The sequence below is a fragment of the Camelus ferus genome, chromosome 19 (genome assembly GCF_009834535.1).
Source record: "Camelus ferus isolate YT-003-E chromosome 19, BCGSAC_Cfer_1.0, whole genome shotgun sequence".
NCBI lineage: Eukaryota > Metazoa > Chordata > Mammalia > Artiodactyla > Camelidae > Camelus > Camelus ferus.
In genome coordinates this window covers 11,564,195-11,590,278 of record NC_045714.1, presented here as the reverse complement: position 1 = coordinate 11,590,278, position 26,084 = coordinate 11,564,195, and the positions used below count along the sequence as shown (strand labels likewise).

At 44.4% G+C, this 26,084-nt stretch overlaps 1 protein-coding gene across 9 annotated transcripts; it reads right to left on the bottom strand.

Annotated features, from left to right (window-relative positions):
- Positions 1-784: 784 nt before the first annotated feature.
- STX16 (syntaxin 16) lies at positions 785-26,084 on the bottom strand. 9 transcript variants are annotated; one of them, XR_004313011.1, is made up of 10 exons: positions 25,177-26,084; positions 17,503-17,514; positions 10,778-10,885; positions 10,223-10,363; positions 9,155-9,320; positions 8,016-8,107; positions 7,331-7,474; positions 6,047-6,127; positions 4,620-4,922; positions 785-3,823 (listed from the first exon to the last, which is right to left on the bottom strand). XR_004313011.1 is itself a non-coding variant. In XM_006186122.3 (9 exons), exons 1-9 carry the CDS (start codon positions 25,306-25,308, stop codon positions 3,719-3,721), a joined length of 981 nt encoding a protein of 326 aa, XP_006186184.1. In that variant the 5' UTR covers positions 25,309-26,083; the 3' UTR covers positions 785-3,718. The 9 variants fall into 9 exon arrangements, 8 of the variants coding, with proteins under 8 accessions (XP_006186184.1, XP_032317329.1, XP_006186186.1 ...); XM_006186122.3 differs by lacking the exon at positions 4,620-4,922 and having other exon boundaries at positions 25,177-26,083; XM_032461438.1 differs by lacking the exon at positions 4,620-4,922 and having other exon boundaries at positions 10,767-10,885; positions 25,228-26,083.

Below are 26,084 nucleotides of genomic sequence, written 5' to 3'. Positions count from 1 at the left end.
CTGGCTGATAAGCACGTCGGGGGCGGGGGGCTGCCGCTGTACTCAAAGAACAAAGGGAGCGCCCGGTGGGAGGAGGTCTCGCCTTGCGTGCGGTTCAGCAGGGTCGGAAGGTAATGAACCACCACAAGCAGCAGCAAAGTCCAAGGACGAAATGCCTAGCTGGTCCAGGGGACTATCTGCAGAGACAACTCCCACTTTCCTAGGTGTGGACGCTGGTGTTTCCCTAAAGGCAGACACACGCCTAGTGTGCCCTGATGGCATCTCCCACCAGGCATCACGCGCGTGCAAGTCAGCGCCCAGTCAACTAAGAACCATCCTGGCCTTAGAGGAGCCTGGACACAGACACCCTGGAGGGGAAATGGCTTTTGAGTTCAACTGGTAAACACTATCCCGGAACTCTTCAGTGCAATAGGATAGGAGACACTCAGAGTCTTAGAAGTTTTCAAGTCTCCAGGAGCCTGTGTGTAAGGATTACTTCTCAACAAGGAACACACGCGAGTTTTATTGAAAGATCTCCAATGCTTCTTGGTGTGCATATAAAGCATGCGCTTTCTTAAGTAATGACCTGCCTTTCTGCATACTGGATAGCACAGAGACCGGTCCCTTTAAAAGCATCCATTAGACAGATAGATGGACTTAACAGACACTGAGGCAAAGGCCTCAGGCACAAAACAAACAGCCATCAGCCCAGATGATCACAGAACAGGCCAGGCTCTCCTGAAACACAGATGCATTTGAAGAAAACATGAACCCCCTTGTAAAAATTAATACTAGGATTGCAGGATGTTCTTTAATCTGCATGATTGCTTTATTGTACAAAAAGTTTCCAGTAACAGTAAATTAGTTTTTTAAAAAACGACAAAAAAAGTCATTTTGGATAGAAGCGCTTCACTGATTGCTTTATTTAAGCACACAAGGAAAAAAAGTCTTATCTGACCAATTAGCTTGGAAGGGTTTTATTACCTTTAAGAAGCCATTAGCTAGGATAAAACAGTGAAAGCACTTGTGTCAAAACAAATAAATAACGCTCTCTCAATTAGCAGAGAGCGCGGTAAATCTGTTAAATTAGAGACGTACACTGCTTCACGCCCATGGCGAGCCGGCACCTCCCCCCACCCCCAAATTAATAAAACAGGAGATAGTAGCTTTCAGTTACAATCTCGGGAAAGATCAGGAGCTTTGGAGACCTGACAGTAAACATCTATGTTTCTCCTCTCCGGCCCCGGTCAACGGAGCCACCCAGGACCTGTTAAAGAAGGCAGGTGTCCAGGATAAGCCCAGGATGCTCAGAAGGGGCCTTCCCTGAAGTCCCTTCCCAGGGTGCATCCCAGGCAAGGGGAGAGACTGGACTGGGCGACCACCACAGCCAGAGCCCCACAGGGCTGGACAGCGCAGCCCTCCCATGGACGGTGGCTGTAGGCAGGAAAAGGAGCCTGTCTCCTTCAAAGGGAAAGAACTACCCTGAGCTTCCAGGACACTAATTACTAACTTCCTCCTACTGTCCCCAATGCTGCTGATCTTTCCCCAAGTAAAGGCTCAACAGAAAAACACAGTGTTTTGAGGAGCCCGGCAGGTCGGCGCCGGGGCCGGGCGCCACTTCCCACCTGGGGACGTAGCACGGCAGTGGACAGCTAGGGCTCCGGCTGGCACTGCGCTGGTTTCAGTCAGCCCAGGGCAGCTGCCCCAGTCCCACACGGGATCCGTAAAACCACCTCCAGTTAGATTCAGGACTTCACCCAAATGAGCTGGGTAAAAAACACAACCCTAATCACCCTAGTCATTGAAAATAAATACAAATAAACAGCGATCCTTTCTTAAAGGATCACTTTCCTTCAAGAGCAAGGAAGACTCAGCACTTGAAAAGCTGTTAACAATAACCCAGTATCACCACCGCAGGCTGTCTGGGGTGAAGCTCCTCGTCTCGATAGCCCCACTCCTAGAAGCAGCTGGTTCGAGAGCAGCCTGGCTCCATTAGGTCAGAACCGCTGGGGTAAGGATACCCACAGCTACTCCCAAGACCAACAGAGCCCCGCACTTCAGGGGCGGTCAAGGAGGTACTGGATTCTTATTCCTCGACCTTCTTTCCTAGTAAATAATTGTTTTCAGGGAATGCCATGCTATTTCCTGAAATGCCAGAGACATCTTTAGACCATCCCATGGCCACATCAGTCATAAGAAAACCAGCGACTTCCTGGTGTCGTCAACTGCTTGGGAAGGGAAGGTTGGGCAAGGGTTTGGGTTTTAAGCCCATGATCTGTTTGGATAACTTGATCTCTGGACTTAAGTTTAAAATTTCTGGAAACAACTTCAAAGTCAATTCTAGAAAGACATTTTATGTGACTGGTCCAAATAAAATGTAGCACATTTAACAAGGTCATGCTCTTTTTTAAACATTTTAAGAGAGGTAAAAACAATGGAAAGCCATTGAAAATTATAAAAGACTATTAAAATGATACTGGTGTCTCAAGACCAATTAAAACGTAAACAACTTTGGTTTTCTAAGTTGTCATCACTTCCCACGTTATGCTACAGGTCTAGGAATATATTCGAGCACCATATTGATAACAGGTAAGAAAACGACAAAGCCCCACTTTGGCTATCGAAGCGCACTTCCACGAGCAAGGGGTTTTCTTAGCCACAGTTTTCACAAACTGCAGGAACATGCCTACTTTCTGTGCATGTTAAGTGGCAATAGAAGGGCCGATAAATCAAACCACTGGTGGAATATTTTACTTTGAAATGGAGTGATGTTTGGTTAATAATTTGAGATCCACTAATCCTAAATGGGGTGACCCATTTAGAATGGCCTCTGTGTAAATTCACAGTTCATTAAATGGTGTCCGGTTTGAACAGGTCATTACGTAATTAGTATATAAGTAATGGACTGAGCGAGGATGGCTAGGGACGAGCACAGGGACACGCCGGCTGATTCTGGTGACTTTCGTGACACTGCCAAGCTTCCTTTTAAAGTAAGGTTATCTCAAATCATCAACTTTTAAATGTAGGTGGTTTTGCTTAGTAATTCCTTTTGGTTTACAGTAGAAAATGCAGTGCACAAGTCTGAGATGAGGAGTACGCCATTCACAATTAATTTAAACTCATGAAGCTGTTTAACTGGCCCATCTAAATGTGTTCATTAACATCAGTGATGGTTTCTTATCTTTCACACTTTGTTACTCTGATCATTAACAGTGATGGAAAAGCTAAATTAAGTTAATGGGGAATGGATTATAAATTCTTAAAGGACTTCTCAGTTTGTTTTCAACTGGAAAATACACAGAGATGAAGAGGCATTTTTGCCTCTACTCATAAATTTTTGGTACCAAATTTCTTATAAACCAAGTGGTTTAAAAAAAAATTTTCCAAAAATTATTTCAGCATGCTGCTCAGACATGACATAGCACATACACATGTAACACTGAGCAGCTCGGGGAGTACCTGCGAACGCTCAGCTCACATTTGCTCTAAAAAAATATCTATGTATTACAACCGAGGAGAGAACTCATCTCTATTCGGCAGCAGTATCCACGGTCCTCAAACGCTTGACAGTGAAGGGAAAACAGAAGCCCACGCCCCTAGCTTGAGCACGACTGTGACGAGGAGTCCGTGGAAACGCCCGCTGCCCCGACCGGTCCCAGGGCTGCATCCCCGCAGGCAGCCCGCACGCCGAGCCCTCACACCCGGATCCACGCGGGCCGCACCACCGACCCCACGCCGCTCAGCGAGACTTCACGCCGACGAGGACAACAATGAGGACAATGATGATGACAAATAATATTAAAATCACAAGCATCTTCCGATTCTTCTTTTGATATTGCTCTGCCTACAGAAAGAGGAGGGAAAAAAGACCGTCATTTTTCCCAAAATCCAAAATCAAGTCTCAAGTCTCGCTCGTTTCCAGGGCTAGGCTTCGGTCTCACCTCCATACCGACACCTCTGTCATAGGCCCACCATCACAGCCTCTCCACAGTTCAAGTGTGTGCAATCCACACGAGTTCCAGGATCCCGGAGCCCCTATTTACCAGATTCACTAAAGCACATGTTTGGGACCTGCCATCACACAAAGGCTGGCAAGAGAGGCCAAAGGTTCTGCCCTGGGGTCCACACGGACCACGTCTCCTCACTTCTGCTGCTGCTGACTGCCATGACCCACCCTCCCAGTAAAAGCCTCCTGCTTCTGGACACAGTTCTTAGGATGAACACACACCTCCTTCATGAAGAAATCAAGCAACTGGCTAGAGAGACCACAGATAGAAGGTATGGAACTGACAGCCCCCAAAAAGCTTGTTTTCTACCTCCTCTGAATTTGGAAACAAGACAAAATTCACCCTCTGAAATAGAAATAGGAAAGCTTGGCCCGTGGGATGGAGTACAGAGAGTGCCCACCTGGGGTGAATCCTCCCTGTGCTTCTGTGACACGCGTGCCTGTCGGGCAGAGACGTGGCCCCGGGAAAGGAGAGTGGGGAGGAGAGTCGTGCGGGTGACCATGCCCAGGGAGAGCGTGTCCTGCCCTTTCACTGACCCGCTCCTTGGCAGCGAAGGCCAAGGAGGAGACAGCTTCGTGGGAACACCTGCTAAGAGCAGCCAACCTCTGACCTACTTCCCCGTTCCCCACCAACCTGACCGGTAGTTCTGTTTCCTCAGCGAGCCTGCTCCCCCAGGAACTGCTCAGCAGCGGGAGGAAACTCTGGGACAGACAGGTGAACTGTCTGCAGAGTCCAGCCGGTGGGAAGCAACTCCCTAGGCTCATGCGTCCTTGGATGAGCCAACTGCCAAGGAGACGGCCAGCCGCGCCACCAAGCAACGTGCCCTGAGTGATCGGACAGCGCGTGCTCTTTTCTAGTAAGTAATCCACAGCACCAGGGACGCCAACGCCAGACGACAGACTTTAAAACCTCTCAAAATGATGTATAATGTAGAACCTGAAACAGAATTTTTCGTTCCCGCTAGATTTGTACACTCCCACGGAGAGAGCTTTTCCCTTCATCTGTGTTATATTACAAAACATGTTTTGCTAGTTTTTATTTAAGAAACTTCAAAACCAATGCATAATTCAACAGCATATGAAAACCTGGGTATTACAGAGTGAGAAACTAAAAGTTAGTTTTCCCTCTTTTAATACACAAGGCTTGGCAACTAAATGAATCTCATGCTTAAAAAGCCCTCTGCATAGAGGAGGCCGGCCTTCCTTTTCCCAGCACATGCTGGAGTCTCACTGCCAGCACATCAGTGAGTCGGAAGAGTGACCACTACATGGCTAGAAATACCCCTGGGTCTCAAGGACACAAGGAAATGGACAGGATTTATTTCACTTGTGAAGTGTTACAATCCTTTTAAAGAAAACATGCTCCAAAATATATATGAGAGCCGCTCAGCCGCATGTGTATGTTTCTCACAATCTTGATCGCAAGATTTTTAAGACGTTTTCCATTTATTTTTTAAACAAATATTATAGAAAGCATTCCTGAAATAGCCACCTTATCAGCAGAGAATAAGAGAGCTAATACCCTCATGCCAACAAACCACTCCTTCCTCAAGGTAGTGCACAGATACACTGTGGTAATTAAAAGCGGAAATTAGATTTTCACCTTCTCCAGACTGAGTCTCCACCAGCAACTCATCAGAGAAGCGTCACAACGAGCAAGGCCTGAGTCAGCAGCAACAAGCAGACACATCAACACATATTTTAGCAAATGCCTCTGCGACTGATTTCCTAAAACAAGAAGACTCGAGGAATAGAATATTTTCTAAAGGAAAGAAAAAAGAAAACCCTAATTTCTTTAGAATTGACTGTCACAGAAGGGAGTTCTCAGCAGTGTCAAATCTAAGTATGAGGTGCACCTAGAATCGTTAACTGCACTCAAACAGCCACAACTCACGGGGTTGGCTCTGAATAAACCGATACTGTACATTTTTACAGCCCTATCTTGATGGCTGACGGCAGACAGTGCTGAAGACAGCGATGACGGGAGAGAAGCTTCTTAGGAATTCCTGATATCTGACCACAGTTCCTCAAATTCCCAACTACTGAAAAAGATGGCATTACCTTGTGAAGCTGTTTCAGACCGTCTTCAGTTTTGATGCAGGACTGCTCAACGTGATAGTCAATTCTATCAAGGACGGTACCCTGAGTGACAAGTGACAGGGACAGACAATCAACAACCAAACAGGGAGAAACAAACTTCAGAAGCGAGAGAGGCAAACTGCAGACACCGCTCTCCATGGGATGCTCTGTTTTACTTAACTGTGCTGTAAAAGTGCACACCGAACGCTCTCGGACCCTCCATCAAGCAGCATCAGGCACTCGATGGCGAAGTGCCACCCACAGCAGTCACAACAAAGTCTAGCTCATGAGAAAGAAATACTGATAACTGAGGTTTCTTTTCTGGATTTAGCTACTATAGGATATGCCATATTCAGACTTACTGGGGCTCTAAAAATACACGGTTCGGTGGGAACAGGCTCTGAGCGGCCAAGGGCTGGCTTCTGCGCCTGTCTGTTGCTTAAACACTCGGACTCAAGGAAGCAGAGGAGGCCGGTTAAGCTTGGCCCAGCTGCGGTTAGGCCTGGAAGCTGACTGTCACGTCTGTAAACGTCAACACAGGTCTCCACAGGTCACAGCCATGACAGTATGCTCCAAACCACCGTGTGAAACTACACTTCTACCTCGGGGAGAATTTTGTTCTTGTTTAATCTCTCGGTTCAAAGAGAAAGAATGGAACACGGGGTTGCGTGGAAGAGCGGGGCTCTGCATGAAAACGCGCTGTGTCAGCAGAGATGGCAAGAGTGCTTCCCTGGGAGCTGCGCGCCAGTAATTATTGTAACTAGATCTTCCACGGCCTCGACACTCTGTTCTGCGGCTGGTTTCAGGGGGATCAGAACCCAAATCCCTGCCGGCAAGATAATAAAACACCCTAATCAGATTGTAACAGTGAACAAACAATTTAATTCTACTTGAAAGCTAGTGTTTCCAGTTGCCGTTACACAATAACCTGCCAAAATCAGAAGGGAAGCCTTATCTAGCGCCAGAGTCAGCGCTGCGCGTGGGCAGGCGGGGCAGGACGCCCCCCCCACCCCCCCCCACACACACGCCTGGGGCAGAGCAGGGACAGGAGAACCTCCACGCCAGTGACTTCTTACCTGAATAGAGGCTTATTAGCGCTCTGACAGGGAGCGACAGCACTGCATGCGTGTCATTTGTACACACACAGTGGCACTGGAGGAGCAGAATCTAAGTTTTCCCTGACAAAAGTGCAGAATTAAACGTTTTGGAGAAGGACCAGCTATCCTGGCAGGAGAACGCGCTGCCGAGGCAGGTGAGCGCACACACCTGCTCTACAATCATCGCCCCCAGGTCCCGGAATATCTCATTCAGGTCGGAAATGGACTGCACGATCTGGCGGATCTCCCGCTCCCTCTCCTCCACCATCAGTGTGTTCTGCTCCACCAGCACTAACTGGTCGTCAGTGAAACCCTAGCGAGACAAAAAGTACAAAATGTACATGTTAAGAGTTCCTTCCCCCTCAAGAAAGCTGTGGCGTACCATTTTAGTTACAATTCAAAGAAAATGAATTCTGAAAATATTTCTATAAAGCACATAAACAACATAAAAGCACTTATTTTCCCCTAACAGGAAAGATTCAAATTCCCCAAACAAGCGGGCTCTAGAGCAGGATGGACCAAAGCAGGGGACACAGGGACACAGAGAACCCCACGTCTGCAGCTACATGAGAGCCACTGGGGAGAAGCCTGCATGTCTCTGGGTTCTTCCCAGGAGTGGCGTGTGCAGACTGCTTTCCGGAAGGTTCTGGAAGGCAGATTACAAGGTCTCCCTGTAGCCTCTGGAAAGGAAGAAACAGTATGGGCCCCATGACGGCTCTTCCACCTGCTGCAAAAGCCCCTCGACCGACGCACAAGTCACGCAGCGCCGGGCCGTCTGCACTGCACGGAAGCAAAAGGTCCACGAGGAGAAGGAAACAGAATGGAGCACAAGGCCCAGCGGCCCCTCCACGTACCCGATCATAGAGAGTATTATCATCTCCATCATCCATCAGTGGTACTGATGTGGCAAAAAAGTGCTGGGATCTCTCCTCTCGGTTCTTCATGCCTATCACGGATAGGAGTGCACTTTACTCGAATACGTAAACCATCCTGGTTACTGTTCCACCATTAAAAGGGGGAAATCTAGAGTAAAACTCAACAGTCAAAATGGAGATATTCTTAGCAGCTTTAAAAAGAAGCCCAATCTCATCTCCAACAGAGGTGGGGGTGGAGAGTGAAGGACTGTAGACATGCAACAGTCTGCGAACGCGTGGGGGCATTCAAGACACAGTCACACGGTAAACGTGCACAGTTCACTGGATGCTGAGCGAATGGCAAAATGACACAACGATCTGAGAGTCTAAGTGAAGCAGAAATATCTGATCTAACTGCTGTTACAAAACATTAAAAGAAATCAATATACCTCTCTAGAAGCACCTCCAGTAAGAATTCCAAATGGCCTTAATCAAATTTTACAAGTAATAAAATTAAAATACAAATACGCCAGTTGTCAGAAGGAGGGAGAACTAGCTTTTCTGTGGAGTATGTGGAGGATTTTTACTGATCACCATGCCAAGAAAGAAAAGCCCCGCATACAGGGAAACCAGAACAAGGATGTGGCTGAAAGCGGCCTCTGTGCTCTTCAGGGAAGAAAAGCCGGCTGAGAAGTCACTAGTGCCAGTGGGGACGGCGTTCAGACTCCCCCCAGCACGGAGTTCAGGTGCTCTCAGACTCCTCCCTTATCACCAAATATGAAGCCTTCGTGTGATTACAGCTTTTTACCTATTTATCAGCAGCTCCCCCAAACCCCAACCTAGAAAGCGACACATTTTTTAAATGTGCTAGATGGATTTTCAAATTCCTTACGCCTGACACAGAGGAAGTTTTTGTTTTGTTTTTTCAGATGTGAACTGCTTTGACAGCCTGTCCTCGGCTTCAGTCTGGCCGGGTTTCACACTGCGGGTGGAAGGGAGCTTCTCTTGTTCCATGAGCCATGAACGTGCTCAAAAGCTGACAGCGAAAGGTACAGGACAAAATGGACAACTGGGAGCAGGAAAGGATAAAAACACAAAAAATGGTTCTGCAGTTCGAGCGCTGGAACTCCCGCACTCACGTTTGAGGTAGCCGGACTGTGCGAGCCGGAAGCCGGTGGACAGCTCCTGCAGAGCCTGCGCCAGGGAGGCCACCACGTTGCGAAGGAGCCGCTCCTCCTGCTCCGAGCAGGCCCTGCGGGCCCGGCTGGGCAGAGCCTGCACTGCACGCTGGCACCTGTGGAAGAGCTGGGAGAAGGGGCGCGGCTCACGGCAGGCCGGGGAGGATGTCCCGCACCCGGCCCCGCCTCTGCGCTCGCCAGTCTGAGCGGGACGGCAAGGGCCCTGTCCAGCTGGGCGGCGCTGACAACCGCGACGCGACCCGAGACTGAGTAAACCTGGAATAGGTGCGCACTGTGCACATGTGTCGCGTGCTACAGAACCAGTATCATTCCCCGCAGCCGCATTTCTCATCTGACCCCTGTGAGCGCCCTGAGAAGTATCCCATTTTACAGACCAGGACACTGGAGTCAGAGCAGTTAAATAAGAAGCCTGCCGTAGTCCATCGACAAAAGCCAGGATGCAAACGCCCCACATCCCAGGGCCCTCCCGCCCCCCCCACACCCCTTCTGTTCATCAGCCACCTGGGAGAGCTTAACAGACGAAGACTGTAAGTGCTAGCTTGCTAGTATTATTTTTAAATTATTCAAATTTAACATTTTACAAGAAATATTTCTAGGATGCTGAGCTTCTCTAGGACTCTAATCTACTCTGTATAGGGCAACAGCTCCATCTTTTTAATGACAAGTACTATTTTTTAACATGAAAAAATTTTGAGCACTAGTATGCAATGGACGTTATATATTTTAAAATCAAATGACTGAACTCAGTAATGTTCCTAATTTAATTTTTAAATCAATTCACAGTAGTAAATACAGACAGTTGAAAAACCATCCCCACTCCTCCAAGACTGAAATGTAGGGGAGCTCAGGGCCTCCTGGAATCCCTCTGTGAACTTCAGGCTGGGCAGTGACACTCCAGGACTGATTTGCAATCTGACTCAGAGTTGTACCACCCTGGGGCTTCCAAGAAGGTCGTGAGAAGGCGGGGAAATGTGGGTTCCTGCCAGGGGATCCACTTCTTATCCTCACCTGAGTGATCTCTTGAGTGGTTATTTCAATGGCATGCTCCTGCTCACTGCTGTCATCCAGGGTGGGTCTGTTTACATGCTGGTCATGAAGGCTGGCTAATTCCTTCATTTTCTGTTTAATCCGGCCAACATCGTACTGTATCTAAACAAATGAAACCACAGAACTCCACTGATGTCTGCCAGGGGTCTGTCTGCCTCTGGGACAATCAGCTGCACTCAGAGTACACACTTCAGTCTTCAGCCAACATGTAGGGTCATCCATGCCTGAGCAACTTTTAATTCAAACGACCAGCAATTCCAGCAACACTCCTCCTTGTCACACAGTTCTCTGATTGCTTTCTAAATTTCACACAGTTACTGCTAAAGCCAAAATCACTAGCACGCACACACAGGCACCCCTCCCTCCCCTTGTGCTGTGTACTGAACAACCCTAACGCTAAAGCACTCCCAGGGACACGCATCCAGGTATAGCCAAGTCTTTATGCAGACATCTTAAAATATGCTACTGTCGTAATTACGTCAATAGATAAGAGTGTGAAACTAACATTCAACTTACTTCGTCCACGCCGTCCACCCATTTAGGAGGCGAGCGCTCTGTCACACCAATTGCTGCTTCTGGGTCTAAGCTAATGCCTGACACCAGAGCCATGCGATCATCAGCGAGCTACAGGAAAATAAAGGGACGTTAAAAAAAATCACTCGGTCAATCCAGATACACATACTCTCACTCCCTTTTAAACATCGCTCCCTGAGAAGACACAGAAACGGAGGAGTGCGCGCACTTGCCTGTATCATAAACTTGCTTTTGACACTGCTAGGATTGGGAACTGTTTTCCTATCTTTTCATGCACCACTTCTTAATTTCCTTGGACAAACTTGTGAACATGAATGTGACTTGATCTGGCTATGGCAATGTAATGAAAGAGTCAACAAAAGATCCTTAAAAGAAAACCCTCTTAGTACTAGTGCTATGATAGAATGGCATGGACCTCAGTGATTAATATGACCAGACAGATACAAGTTAAAAAAAATTCTAGGCGGTAAATGCAACCAATACTAAAATTTCAAGGTTTCCTCTACACACATTTAACTTATTTTGTGAATAGGGCTGATCCAGTTATCTAAGTCACAGGATCATTAACCATGTGTTAAAATGTATGGAAGAAGTGCCTAAAACAGTCGGGAAACTATCCACCATTTGGCAAAAGCAAGCATTAAAATCTCAGTACAATCTTAAATTAACACTGTCGTTTCCTTTTTTTGGTTAAATGTCCACAGGCAACATTCTCACTTATTCTGAACTGATATCAACAGTTCTTGTTCATTTTACCTATATAACACACTGCCTTAGTAAGCTCTTAAGAAGGGGAGGGAAATCATGGGTTTGGCTTCATTAAACTGTTCTCTGGCCTGGAGGCAGTGAATGGTTGAAAGGATGTGGAGGTACCCTCCGGAGCTCAGAATTTATAAATGCCAGTTTCAAAAGATCCAAATGATGATCAAAAAATAATGGAAAACAGCATATAAAAGTCCTTTATAGGCAATACTTTGCACATTTTCTAAGTCACCCCACAGAATTGGTGAAGAATTTATATTGCTTTTCTTCCCTACTCTCTGCATTTCCCTAAATTTATTTTTTTCACGCATTCAGCAAAGACTTGTTTGCTTTCCTAACAATCAAGGAACAAGGCAAAATTTGTAAAAACCCTCAGATGAAGGAGAAGAACTATCACATAAGGAAAAACCTAAATTGAAAGATTTCTTCCAGTAATAAGCCTGAAATCCTGAGCAGAGAGGACAACACAGTTGCTAAAAGCAGCCTGGAGTCCTGCACACGCACTGGCATCACGCCCGGGGTGGTGCTGCCCCTACTGGCTCGGGGCGCTGCGCACCCAGCGAGCGCATCCTGCACAAGGACCACGCTGGTGGGACCAGCAGCCATGCAACTGCTCCCAGAGCGGCGGGGAGTCGTGACAGGCCAGCGCGCTCCAGCGCCGCGTGGACCCTGCAGGCCCCGTGTCATTTCAGGTCTTGGACAAACGGTGCGTCATCCAACCTGTGCTATCGGGGGCTCTGCATCAGTGACCTGCTCCTTCTCAACCAGCGCCACCCTGTTTGTTTTTAAGAGTTCACTAACAGGAATTTCACCTTCTTGTTATTATTTTAATCCTCACAAAAACTAAGGGAGCTAGGAATTCGTATTCCAATCTATACATGAGGAAATTGAAACTCAGAAAAGTTAAGTAGCTTGCCCAAGGTCACAAAGCTATTACGTGACAGATTAAAACCTGGGGCAGCTGGCGCCAGGAGCCCCGTCCACTGCACTAGCTGCCAATCACTTTGGCAGGCCTGTGAAATATAACTGCAATTTGCTACGGAAACAAATCAGGACAACAAGCTCTGAGATTAAAACCACCACACGAAACGGAGCCCTCTGACCCACTCCCCTCCAACTGCCCCCAGGAACCCAGGGCCGGCTGGGGCTGAGCACACACACAGGCCAGCAACACAGTGGCCTCTGAGGACCAGCTGCAGGCGCAGCCCTCACCCCGCACGGCAGGAACAGGCATGGCTGTGTGTTCCTGGGAACTCCTCCTCCAAAGTCACCCGGAGGCAGCAGCTCTGAGGAGGGGATGATGCCTGAACCAGAAGGGACAAGTCACATGCCCAGCTCCCAGCACCTCCCAGCCGGCTGAGGAGCAGGCCCTGGACACAGAGCTGCTGCCTGAGTGGAGCAGAGCCTGAGCTTCAGTCTTCAGCTGCTCCTACAAAGCAAAACCTGTGGGTCACAGAGTCTCTGCTCTGCCAGCTTATTCTCTAATCCACTACATTTTATTATTACACCAACTTCAATAAAGTAGTAACAGTAACTTGTTTTATTTATAGTTTTTAAATTCATGATCTTATTTTGTAGTTTTTTTGGTTTACCAACATACATTACACTAAAAAAGATACAGAGATGGTATTTACCTAAATTTATCTGCATAGTAATTAGTATCAATTTATCTGAAACAAATGGGAAATTATAAATAACATACAAAAAGTCAGTTGAGGTGGATTCAACTCTTTAAGCAGTACTTAATTTTACACAATAGACACATCCCGCCCCACAAAATGCATGTAAAGAGTGTGTGAACACACCAAGGAAGCTTGCTAACTGGGAGGTCCCCACGTGAAGGGGACAGATGCCAGCCCCTCCAGCCGGCCCCAGCTTTCCCGCACACTGTATTAGCATTTTGCCAATAAGATAGAACAGCTGATTCTTTGGGACTGAAAACTCTTAAACAGGGAATAATTTGTCCTCATTAGGACATCATCTATAGCAACAGCTCAACATGATAAAGAAACGCGGCCTCACTCAGAAGAAATGTGTCATTTATTTTATCAGTATGGATTTCTGGTACGTATCACAGTATGCACTTTTTTTTTTTTAAAGACTATATGTTTTGGGAAGGAAAAACATAACTGAAGATTAAAGTCAATTATCTGAAATGGGAACAAATATAAACATAAATAATACATTTAAAGGGCAAAACAATCACCCTTTCAACTTTAGAAACCTCACTTCTCATTTCAACATGTTTTCTTATTTTTAAGATCCAAAATAAATCGGTTTTCAAGTTGCCACCCAAGGCAATACAGACCTGAAAAAACTGCCAGATTTTTAATTCTCTCTACTCGTTCTTGCTCGATTTCAACTGAGTTCCCCTCTCCGAATATATGATGCTGGTCATCAAAGCTTTTCTTAAATGAACTTGTGCCTCTGAAGTAAAAAAATCTTTCCATATTCTTCAAATAAGACAAAAACTATTTTATAAAATTGCACTCATGAGAATTAAGAATGTAAGGGTTCTTGTCTCTTTGATTGGTAGCCCTTGTCGCCCAAGAACTAGAGGGATGCGACCCTCACCCAGCTCAGCCAGCTCAGATGCATCAATGCGGGAAACTGCCAACGGATGCTCAAAACAGCACACACAAAGGCTTCTCGCTCGTCTCACTAAAGTTATCTTTTGCCCTTGATCCACGTTAGACACTGACATTTGTCCTTTTAAAGAGAACCAGTCAGTACAGACAAGTGCTGTTCTATGGACGGAACACACACACACGAACACAGTCTCATAAATCTTGCTGTTCCAAACATACAGCCTTCCTACTCTTATAAAACCCTGCATTTACGAGAAGGCTGATTTAGTGTACCATAAGATTAAGGAAATGGCAAAGCCTCTGTACAGATTAGAGAAGTCAGGCGTACACACACACCCCATCTAAAAAAAATAAACTAACTTCAGCCATAATGCATTGCTAATAATAAGAAACAATCCTGACAATTTTGGATTGTCTGTGGCTGTGAACATTTAAAAAAGTCCAGAAGGGACATTGAGAATTACAGCCTGGCAGCTCTGGCTTCCACCTGAGACACTGTGGAGGGTGGATGATGAAGTCGGACCACAGCATAACTCGGTGGGCTCACAAGGCTCGTCGACTTCACTAACAGACAATTAGGCTCAAGAAATCTGTTCTTCCAGGGAGTGAATGAGAATGTTGCAATAAAAGGGAATCAGGGGCTGTTAGCACTACAGGTCTGTTTTTCTTAAATCCATGATAGCTGAAAAATAGGGTTTACTTTTTGATTATGAAACAATAAATGTTCAAAATAGACACTTTTTAAATGTGTAAAAAGATAGAAATATAAAACCCGACAATCAGACTGCCTAGATATAAAGGTTGCTAGTTTCACTGGTTTCTTTTTTTTCTCAATTCTTACACACACCCTTAAAACACAAATTAATGGTCCCGTTGGTACTACACTTCCGCACCAAGATCATTTTAGTCCCACAACAAACCTTCAGTGAGGACTGCTCCCTGTTTTAGAAATAGGGACACTGAGAGGTTCAGAGGCTTTCTCAAGGCTGCCCTCAGTGAGGTAAGCCAGCTTGCGGCCCTCAGGGCCCTGCTGTTTCGCCCTGCCCTCCCCAAGCTATGTGCTTTGGGAGCTTGACATTTATAGCTTGTAATTTTTTTAATACTTCCTATTATGAATTTAAAAACCTAACCACTTGGGAGATGACTTTGTCCTCGGTGGGGAGTAGACTGGAGCAGAGAACAAAGGAGAGGGCCAGACGCTGGACCAGAGAGTGAGTGGTCGGGGGTTCCTCTTTGGGGACACCTTACTTCTTATTTCTGGAGAAGAATAGAGACTGGTATCCCCAGGGTGCAGATTTGTGAGCTGCTCTGAGAAGGAGAATAACAAGCTAACGTGGCCACGCTGCAGGAAGCCACCAGCTGTTTTACTCTGAGAGGCCCCGGTGATGCTGTCAGCAAAATCTGCTCAGGCCTCACCTGCGAAGGGGTAGGCGTCCATGTGACCCACGCCGGGAGCTGAGGTCACATCTACCACTCCCAGAAGACACTGCGTTGAAGCCCTGCTGCAGCCTTGACAAAGCATGGCTCTGGACACCATTCCCAACACAGGCCCAGCTTCTAACTCAGCACCTGGCACTTAGCGGTAATAAATATGCAGCTGTAATCAGCTGGCCAAGTCAACAGTAAAAGGATGCAATGAATGAATGCATAAATGAATGAAGTAAATAAAATACATGTCATGTACCATTCACGTCATAGAAGATAGACTGGTTCCGGACAAAGGACAAGAAGGGACAAGTGAAGTGCTCGAGGGGGTGAGGTGGCCACATGGACGCAGGACAGAGAGGCTGGATGCGGGGCTCAGAGAGCTCTCCCAGCATGGGAGTGTGTGCGGCAGAGAGGGGCTCTCCCCTCGGGGTCTCTGCTAACAGAACCTGGAGACCCCTCCAAGCTGAGACACCACACTGTAAACTTCCGTGGGGAGCCAGTTTCTGGAACTTGCTGCCTGAGGAGGAAGGAGGCAAGATGGGAACCTGGTTCAGACGGCAGGTCCCTCGGTACAGATGACCCCTGACAGGCCCCCAGTGGGGGAAGCGTCCGAAATCCTTCCTCACCCTAAGCTGCTCTGCTGCTGGCTCTCCCGTGGACACTTCCTTTCTGGGGCCACAAGCCACGTGCTTCCAAACTGTTCAGTAAGGAGTGACGGTGATGCCCAAGTGAGGCCTGCTCTCTGAGCCCCACGCACACAGCCGGGGCGTGACGAGGGGTCCAGCCGGCGTAGGACCGAGGGGTCCTAGTCAGGCACGCCGTGGCACCTGGCTCCAGCGGCCACTGGCTAAGGGTTTGTTTCTAAACACGAATTGTTTTTTAATGACACAAGTAATAGATGCCCATGGTTTAAAAACATACATACCCAACCTAAGAAAAGGGTTTGCAAGAGAAAGTTTCCCTTCCATCCCAGACCCTTCCTGGAAGGTATCACTCATTCTACTGCAGCCCAGAGACAGACTGCACTCTTTCTAACAGGCACAGAGAATTCGAGATGCTATAGAAGTTACTTAACCAGTTCTCAGTGAAGGATGTTTAGGTGTTCCCCCTCTGTATTATCAACTAGTTAGGAATCCCACTGATTTTAAAGACAGTGACCCTCATCCCATCTCACTGCTCCTACTTCTAAATTAGAGTAAAAACAAATGACATCCTCCCTGCCCCCAAGTTTTTAAAAAGGGCTTTTAAAAAAAGGTCTACCCTAAAGAAAAATATTTTCAAACCCTTCATGGCTGAAACAGATAACAGAAACACAAAACTGCCCATCACAGTGCAATCTCCTTTTTTTTTGTCAGCCCGGTATCAGTGCTGCTCGAATAATGTGACGTGAACATGTACTCTCTCCATCTTCTGGGAGAAGTGCTAACAAGTAATGAAAAGGCCCAGGTGAGCTGCTAGGAAGGGGGCCACGTAACCACCAGTCAGCCAGCACTAACAGAGAGTCACCTGGGCGTCCCAGTGGCACCTCCACAGGTCGGCTGGCTCCAAGTCCTACTTCCTTAGTGCTTTCACCAGACAGCATGTCTTTTCACATACCTCAAGGGAGCTACATGCATAATCCTAAAAAAAAAATCTGGCTTACTTTAAGTTCAAGTAAATGTTCAACCTTTACTATTTCCAAAGTTGACACATTTTCCCAAGAATAGTAAACAATGTTCCTAAGCCTCCTCTAAATCATCAGCTCCTCTCGTGTGAAAATACGTTAAATAAAGCCTAAGTTAAAATTGTTAAACACGACAATTATAAACAATCCAAACAAACGCTAAAATATGTGTAAACTCTGTTGGCATTTTCCATATGACCAAAAAACTTCAGAAAAACAGGCATAACTTTATAAGCTAACATACAAAAATATTCAAAACACAATACCTCATCCAGCTCCTGAAGAGAGATGTTTCCATCAGTCCCATGCAGTTAGGGAGAGCAAAGAGAAAAAGGGTGGGGACAGACAGACAAGATAAGGTATGGTCAGTTGAGAAAACACTGGGATTTTAAGCGACTCTAAAGTTGACTAAAAGTAAAGATCCACTAACCAAGGCATTTAAAAAAATCTCCCCCTTCTGATTATTCCTTTAAAAAAAAAAACTATAGTAATATGTGGTTTTTATTTTTATTTACTATGATTATTGTTTTGGTAGATGAGATAGGAAACAATAAATAGTTGTAAAAATTAAAATACAATAGAAACAAATAAAACACACTTGCTTTAATTCCACTAAAATATAATGCTAATCTGTTTCATAAACATCAAATACTATATACAACATTCTAAATTTCCCTTAGGAAGATAAAATAAGAGCAAAGCTAAAATGTAATTTTACCATGTCAAATGCACATTTGAACATGCAAAGCAGCCCTGCAAATGCGGCAGAATTAGCAAATGAACAACCCTCAAAAACTGTCTATGGTTGTATTCAGATAATATTTTAGTGACCACATATGTAAGGTCTCTACAAATTAAATCCCACAGACACGGCATTCTCCGTGGTAACATGCAAGCCGAGAAACCACTCTTCCCGGGAGAGAGACACAGGTGGTCAAAGAAAAGAAAAACTCTCCATTTGCTTGGCATGTGTTATTATTGGCCTAGAAGGCACAGAATTATTTATAAGGCTATTATAAAAAAGTAAACAAACAAAACAAAACAAAACCAAAGGTAAGGAGAGGGTTTTGGCTTTGTTTTTGTTTTTTTTAAGGGAGAGTAGGAAGGAAGCAGCACTGACAGGAAGAGGATTAAGTTTCCATTTAAAGCTAAAGGCTCTTTTTTCGATCAATGTGGAACTCTATCTTCTGAACAGACATTTACTAAGGAGAGATAATCTGAACAACTAGGTTTTTTTTCTTTTTTTAAATAATATTGATCACTGAAATAATTAGTGGTGAATTTCAATAATCAATTGTGTTGGCTTTTTTCCTGCTTAGCAGTAAATTTAGAAAGTAAAAAAATAACTTCCTTATTTAAAAATTAATAGTGCAAATGCAACTGGTCTATCAGGGCCAAAATATTATTAAATAATGATAGCAATAACAGTTTAATCACACAGCATTCCTCCACGTAAAAATTCAATTAGCTGACATTACAGAAAGCTGAAAAGCCTCTCCGTTCCTTCTACAAATTGCTCTGAGAGCAAGAGAACTATATTTATATATACACCCAGACATAACAGTAGTACTGGAAGATATTAATAGAGAAGATGGTGTCAAATGGAAATCTGAGTTATCACCTTTTACTTTAAAAAGAAAAAAAAAAAGAAAACCTTATTTTTTTAGAAGCTTAACATTTCCACACTGAAGTGTTTTTATTTATAAAACAAGACACAAAGCAAAACTCCTAATTCATCGTCTCAGTCTGCACATCTGCCTGTTCTACAGAGGCTCCTTGACATCTCACCCTTGGACAAAGTGTCACTGCAAACCATGGTTAAGATCTCTGCTACACATGTGCCTGTCCTCTCGGGTTATTAACTCAGCACACAGCCTGATCTTTTGGTTTCTGCAATTATTAGTTGATAAGAGGGGAAATCAGAACCATAGGCTAGATATGACTTTTTTTTTTTTTTTCCACAAATAGGGAGACCACGCTTCAGAATATATGGATCCCTTTCCCCGAAGCCCCAGAGCTTGTCAACGGCTGACGGGCACAGACCCAGGTGTTCAAGCCTCTTTCCACCCCACCTTCAGTCTCCCTAATTGTAGTAACAACTTAGGGAGTTACCAGTGATAAGAAGCTACTCACAACACACCGGGAACTAAATTCAGAAAGTCATCTTTTTGAAGGGCATCTCCCCACCCCCATTTTGCTACTTACAAACAAAAGGCTTTCAAAACTCCCCCTGCCACCAAATTACCAGAAAATGTTGTCAAGACCTGAATTAAAACACTTAGGGTTACCAACAGGAAAAACCAAACTACAGCCGAACGCAAACACGGTACTGCACATCACCACCGTCTCAATCTTTATGTCTAAATTGAGGATTGTGACCTGCCAATGGCATACAATCAAGCAAATACTGAAAACTCCAAGTAGCAAGTGGAATTTATAGTCTACAGAACTTTCTACATAAAACTGAAAAATAAGTGGAAACCCATCTGTGTTTACTCAGGAAGTCTGGAAAAGTTGAGCAAAATGAGTTGGAAATACAGGTCTATGCTATAGTGATATTTACTTTATTTGCATTACTGCCAAAATAAAAGTTTGCTTCACTTTTATCCAACAAAGTACCCTTATTCTCAAGTAAGCCTCTCTGCTCAAATGGAATCTTTAGAAGCAGAAAAGCAAATAGATCTAAAGAGAAATACACAGTGATTTCATACTTGGATTCTAAAGACAGAGAACTAATTTTCCAACAGACTCAGCATGGACTAAAACTTAGAATGTTCAGTATGTAAGTTAAAACTGACTACGTATGGTTGTAAAGTGAGATAAAGAAAGCGCAATCCTACTGTAAGAAAAAAAATGTTTTACGGGTTCTTCGCTCTTCAGGACTGCAGCGCACCCGGAAAGGAGGCAGCGCTACGGGGCCAGCAGGTAGCCAGGGTTCTGGGGCCTGAGGTCCCATCCCAGCTCCCCGACACGCTAGGTGGGAAACACTGGGCAAATTTCCTGACTCCTCGAAACCTCAGTCTCTGGATCTGTTTCATGAAAAAAAGCAGTTCCTTTTTGGATACAGCTCTGTGAGGATGAAATGAGGTTGCACACAGGAAGGGCAAAGCCCAGCGCCAGGGATGTAGTAAGCTCTCAATAAATCTTAGCTAATATTATAGTCAAGACTGAAGAAGGGCCTCGGGTTTCTTATAACCGTAGTTAATCCTCAGTCGTTTCTTCCCCCCTAAAGAACACCATGTTTTATTAAAAATAATGTGCTACTTTCAAACTAATCTAAGACCAATTAACTCCAGCTTCCATTTATAGATTATGCATTATTTTAAAGCAGAGAACAGATTAGGCTGTAAACACTAACAAAGCAGCTCAGATCCCTCTATAAGATCTATTCCAGGAGATCAAAGGGAATCACAAGTCACACAGCAGCACCTCATCAGATCAGAACAGCAATTTAACATCTACTTTTCATTCATTCGTTTAAGACTTTACACATTTTTTTGGAATGATTATTTAACGTTGTAATTTCATTTCAGCTTCTCAAAGCTAAGCTGCCTGAAACTGCCTGAATGAAGTGCTGCCTTAAATCTGCATTTGGCAGATATAATGTCAAAGTTATTTCTCCACAGTTATTGGAGCTACTTCTAAGGATTTCTGCGGTAACATGGGACAGACAGGCCGGGCAATGTTGCTGACTATGTTTTTCTCCTTTTCAGAATAAAGCTAAGGCTGCCTCCTTGGTCAGGAGAAATAACGTATTAAAACAGAATTTAAGAAAGCATCATTGAACCCACAAGCCCACTAGGTATCACCTAACTCAAACCCTCAATTTACAAGTAAGGCAAAAGATGTCAGAAGAGATTAAAAGCTTGCCTGAAGGCCTAATTTTCAGACAGCCTCTCAGTGAGACCTGGCCCTAAATTCCCAGACTTAAGAGTCCAGCGCTCCTGCCTGTATTTCCTACTGCCGTGAGGCATGACCGTGATGGGGCATCCAAAACTGAGGCCAAAACAGAATGAATGACAAATGCCCACAGCTGTTATTTTGCTGATAGTCTAAAAGAATCAACTGCCCCCCACCCCCTGTTTTTAACAATTAGTTTTACTAAAATCAACACAACCAAGAACACAATTAAGCAGAATTTTTCTCAGTTCTGGGTGCTGAACTTCAAAAAGCACACAGGAAAACTAGACTTCATTCCTAGGCCCCCTTGCTGCCTGCGCCGGGAAAGCTGAGCCAGCTGCAGGGTTATCTATCACGCAGAAGGAAGAGGCTTCCCGTGTCAGAGACCCCTGAGCCAGAACCCGAGGTAGGACCACAGGATGCAAGATACAGGCTGACGTGGGGTTAATGTGGGCAAAGACGTTTTGGGTAGTAAAAGAGGTGGAGGGACTGGCTGCTGGAATTTCCTATCGCCATCACAGAACGTGGTCAAGGAAGGCAGGCAGAGGGGTTATCACACAGGGGATATTGGGTCAAACGACCTTTAGGTCCCCTCTGGCCCTTGGGACTTTTTGTTTGTTTTGTCACTGCACATTCTCCTTAAATTCCTGCTTAGCTGTGACATATTTGCCTGAATGCTGCACAAACCTGTTTTGGTATGCAGTATAGGTATGCACACTAACCCCACCACTGCCAACCACCAACTTCTAGTTTTTTCTCAAACTAGGATGCAAAAAATGCCTGATTAATTTTTTTGAATGATATGCTTTAGGTGTGATTTGTTTTGCGGTGTGTAATACACACACAAAAGCACACACACACATTTTACAATCAATTTCTACAGCTTTCACCTAAAATAAGGATGTGAAAATTGAGATTTAAAACTAAAACAAAAACCAAAAAAAACCTTATTATTTTGGATGTGATTTATTTCTAATTGTGAGATAACAAATGCATACTCCAAAATCAACTTCTACAGCATTTTCTTTTAACTAGGGAAATAGAAATTGTAATTTATGATTTTTTAATTAAGTTAAGCTCTAGAATTTAGTTATTTCCTTTTTTAATTACTTGAGTTTTAAATACATTTAAAGTGTCTGTTAATTGTTTTACTTGTGTTTTTAACATGACAGATATTTATGTTTTAAGTTTTTACTTACAATTTTTCAAACATACAGAAGAATATGTAACACGGTATAGCACCTACCCACAGATTCATCAGTAGACTTAATAATTAGTAACACTTTGCCTTATTTGTTTCCATTATGGGGGAGAAAGTTAAGTATATGAAATAAGTGATATTTTGACATTTCAAATACTAAACATTTCAGTAGGCTTCTTTAATAAAACTAAAAAATGTATTTAATTATAATTACTTTAATTAACTAATAATTTCTTAATATCACCTAAAATCCAGACCATATTCAAATTTGACAGTTTAAATTTTGTTTGATTTGCTACATGATTTTGAAATTTACAAGTCAGAAATGAAGTTTTAAAAATTTTATGAGGTAGATATGCAGTGAAAAACATTACATCAGTTATTTAATAAAGCTTTTAAAAACTGTTAGATACGGCTTTTTCCCCAAAATGTTTATAACATTTTTTCAACTTCCAGAAAAGTTGAAAATATTGTACCCTCTACTTAGTCAGGTTAACATCTTGCCATATTTGATTTTGTGTGTGTGTGTAAAATGGTTTCTGTAGAATCAACTGTAAGCAAGCTGAAAATATAACTGAAAATCAAACCAAAACACTTCAGAAATTTATGTTATGTGTTTTTTTAATGCACACAATTAAAATATATAAATGTATGATTTTAAAACAAAATTCTAACTTAGGCAAACCATTTTTATTTAATTGCAAAATCTATTTTTTAGATAGTCTGAATTGACTACAAGGATATTTTAAATGATCTAAGAAAGATTTTAAATAGCCAACTAACATATGTAACATTTTAAATGGTGTAACATACAGAAAATTTTTTTTAGTGTTCTGACTTCGACATGTATTTTCAGTTTGACTTAGAAATCTATTTTCAAGAAAATATCCGAGTTAGCTAAATATATCTGTACATTTTCTGACATATGCATTTTTCCAAATTGTATACTTTAGCTACATATTTTAAATTATTTGACTTAATTTATATATATATTTTTTAAATTGCCTAACTTAGAAAACCATTTAAAAAATAGGTTTGACTTAGAGATGCACTTTCAAAAAGCTGCTTGTCTCAAACATCAGGCTTCTAAACCGTCAGACTAAACAATCAAAAAAAAAAAAAAAGAAGTCTCATGTTATCCAATAGTTCAGTGTATTTTGAACCTTATATAATGAAAAATTTTAAAGCAAACATTATAGTTTAAAATCAATTAAAACTGATACCTTAGAAACATTAATAAGAATTTTAGTTCTGGGTTTTCCCCCCCCACAAGGTAGCATAAAATTTAAGGAACATGCAATTTTTACACCTTATTTAACAAAACTAAAGTTGCATTGAGGAATTTATTCATTCAATTTCTACTCTCTATTTCTTGGCTTATTTCAGAACATTCTTTTCAAAATTAGCGCAGGAATCAGCCCATTTCCATTTGCATCTCTATATCACACAATTTCTCTCAGTTTACAAATGTAAAAAACCTCCATATTCTTCAGTGAATGAAAACCTAAACACACTCCGTCCCTCTGTTTTGTATGCTTTTTGACCTAAGTTTACAGTGATTTTATTCCTACAACTGCTCACACAGCTTCAAATAGCCGAAGACATTTTCCACTTGTGATTTACAAAAAGGAAAAACTGTCTTTGTAGACGCTCTGTCAATAATCAAGACAGACGGCATTAATTTTTCTGAAGTATTTTAGATCAAGCCATAAAGAAAAGAAATTAAAAGGGAAGACAGTCCCTAAGAGGTACAATGAGTGTCAGATTCCCAAAACGGTATGTCTCAACCACAGCCCCCAGAAATCTGGTCGCGGCATGACTTTATTTTATTCCCTCGCTCTCCCATGTTGCTTCTATTCCAACCTACCCTGTCCACAGCCAGGGGCCTCCCCAACACAAACCGGTATTCTAACTCCACTTTTCAATTAAAGATACCACAGGGCTAATCATCATCCCCAGCTACAGTCATGTACCCCCATCCGCATATTCTACAGAGCAGAAAGCAGGTTCAGAGTAGCCCTCATCAAAAACAAACAAAAAGGCAACAGTAATCTTTCCAGGCCTTCCCAGTAAGAGTCTACTGCTGGTCTGAAGAAACGTTCAGGTTAATTAAATCAAAACCGGTGCTACTTAGGGGGTTAATTTTCACATATACACCATGTGTGTGTGTGTTTTTTTTAAAGTTCGAATGGAGGGAGAAGTTTAATTTCCTGTCTAGGAAATGGAAAACGAAGAAGCTAGCACCTTACAGTCTCACAAACAAGAGCCCCCAGGAAAAACAGTCAGGCAATTATTCACAGGGTACACGGCCACACAGAGGGCTTCGAGGCCATTAAAAGAAAAAGGACCAAAAAAAAAAAAAAAAAAATCAAACAACTCCTTCCTCCTCTGGGGGAGGGAATCGTTCATTTGCAAGAATTTGGGTCTTCGATCCTGCAAGCCGGCACTCAGAGAACCAAAGTGAGGCTCAGTATGCGGGGGCGGAAGGGGGGAGCTTAAAACAAAACACAAAGGCTTCGTAAAGGCCCAAAGCTTCCAAATCTTAGCGCTAAAACATATGTAAATTAGAGGCGGCCGGCCGTGCAGTGACGCCTGGGGGGGCGGGAAGGGGGGGAATCAGGAGGGATGCGGAAGTGAGGAGAGCGTGCAAGGCAGAGGTGGAGCGGGGGCCTAAAACTGCTTTTTCCCCATGCAGGGTACCGAAGCTCTCGGACCCTGGCCAAGAGACCTCGCATTTCCTATTCTTATCTTTTTAAAACAGAGACAGACAGAGACAGACAGACAGGCAGAGCCGCAGTGCACACGGTGCGTGTGTCGGAGAGGCCGCCTGGAGACTCACCGCAGCAATGCTACGTGAATGCAGAGGGCTGGAGGTGGTGTGACTACTCACTTGCTCGGCTAACAGCTGCCGGTTTTGGATGGAATTATTCCGCAACAACAAGAAAGCGTCGGTTAAACGCCTGGTGGCCATGGCTCACCCTTTGTGACCCTCGCTCAGGAGACCCCCGCCCACTTATAGTCCAGGTTTATTCACTTTCTTTCTCTTGGTCTGGCCTAGTCGGCCCACCCTTCACTGAAGCTTCTGACAAGGCCTCAGGCCTCAAGCCAAGCAGGTGCTGCTCTGAGCTTCGTCCAGGCGCAAAGACCCCTCCCCAAATAACCACCCAGGCTTTTCAATTGTCTGACTCCCCCTCCCCAAGACCTGCCTTCGATCTCTAAGCACTTAAATCCCCCCAATCCTTGTGTAGCTAGCCAACTTCCCAGAGACCCCTCCCCAATCCAACCTCGGATCTACAAGCGTCTAACTCGCCAATCCGGCTCTGGACTGGGAAGCCCTGAAGCCCCCTACCACATCAGTCTCTGAGACCCCCCAGGGTCCTTGTTCCCTACCCCTAACTTGGCTCACACGCGTCTGGGCCGGGCCCGAGGCCTAACTGTGACTCGGTTTCTCCACCAGAGGCCTGGTTTAGGCCCCCTTTGGACAACCCGAGCCAGGCCTGGGCCCAGAACTCCTGCTGCTCCCTTCTTGGGCCTTGTTTGAGCTTGCTAAGGCCGGGGCCCGACCTCCTGACCCCTTCCCTTTCTGGGTGGCCTGGAGCTCCACTGCCACAGCAGACTGCCGGCCTTCAAGAGGGCAGCAGGGCCTGCCTCCCCGGCCTCCTCACTCCTCTTCTCCGGCTCCCTCCATCCCCGGATCTGACTTCTGCTCAGCCCCGGGCCGTTTCCGTGCTGTGGTCCCGGGTTCTG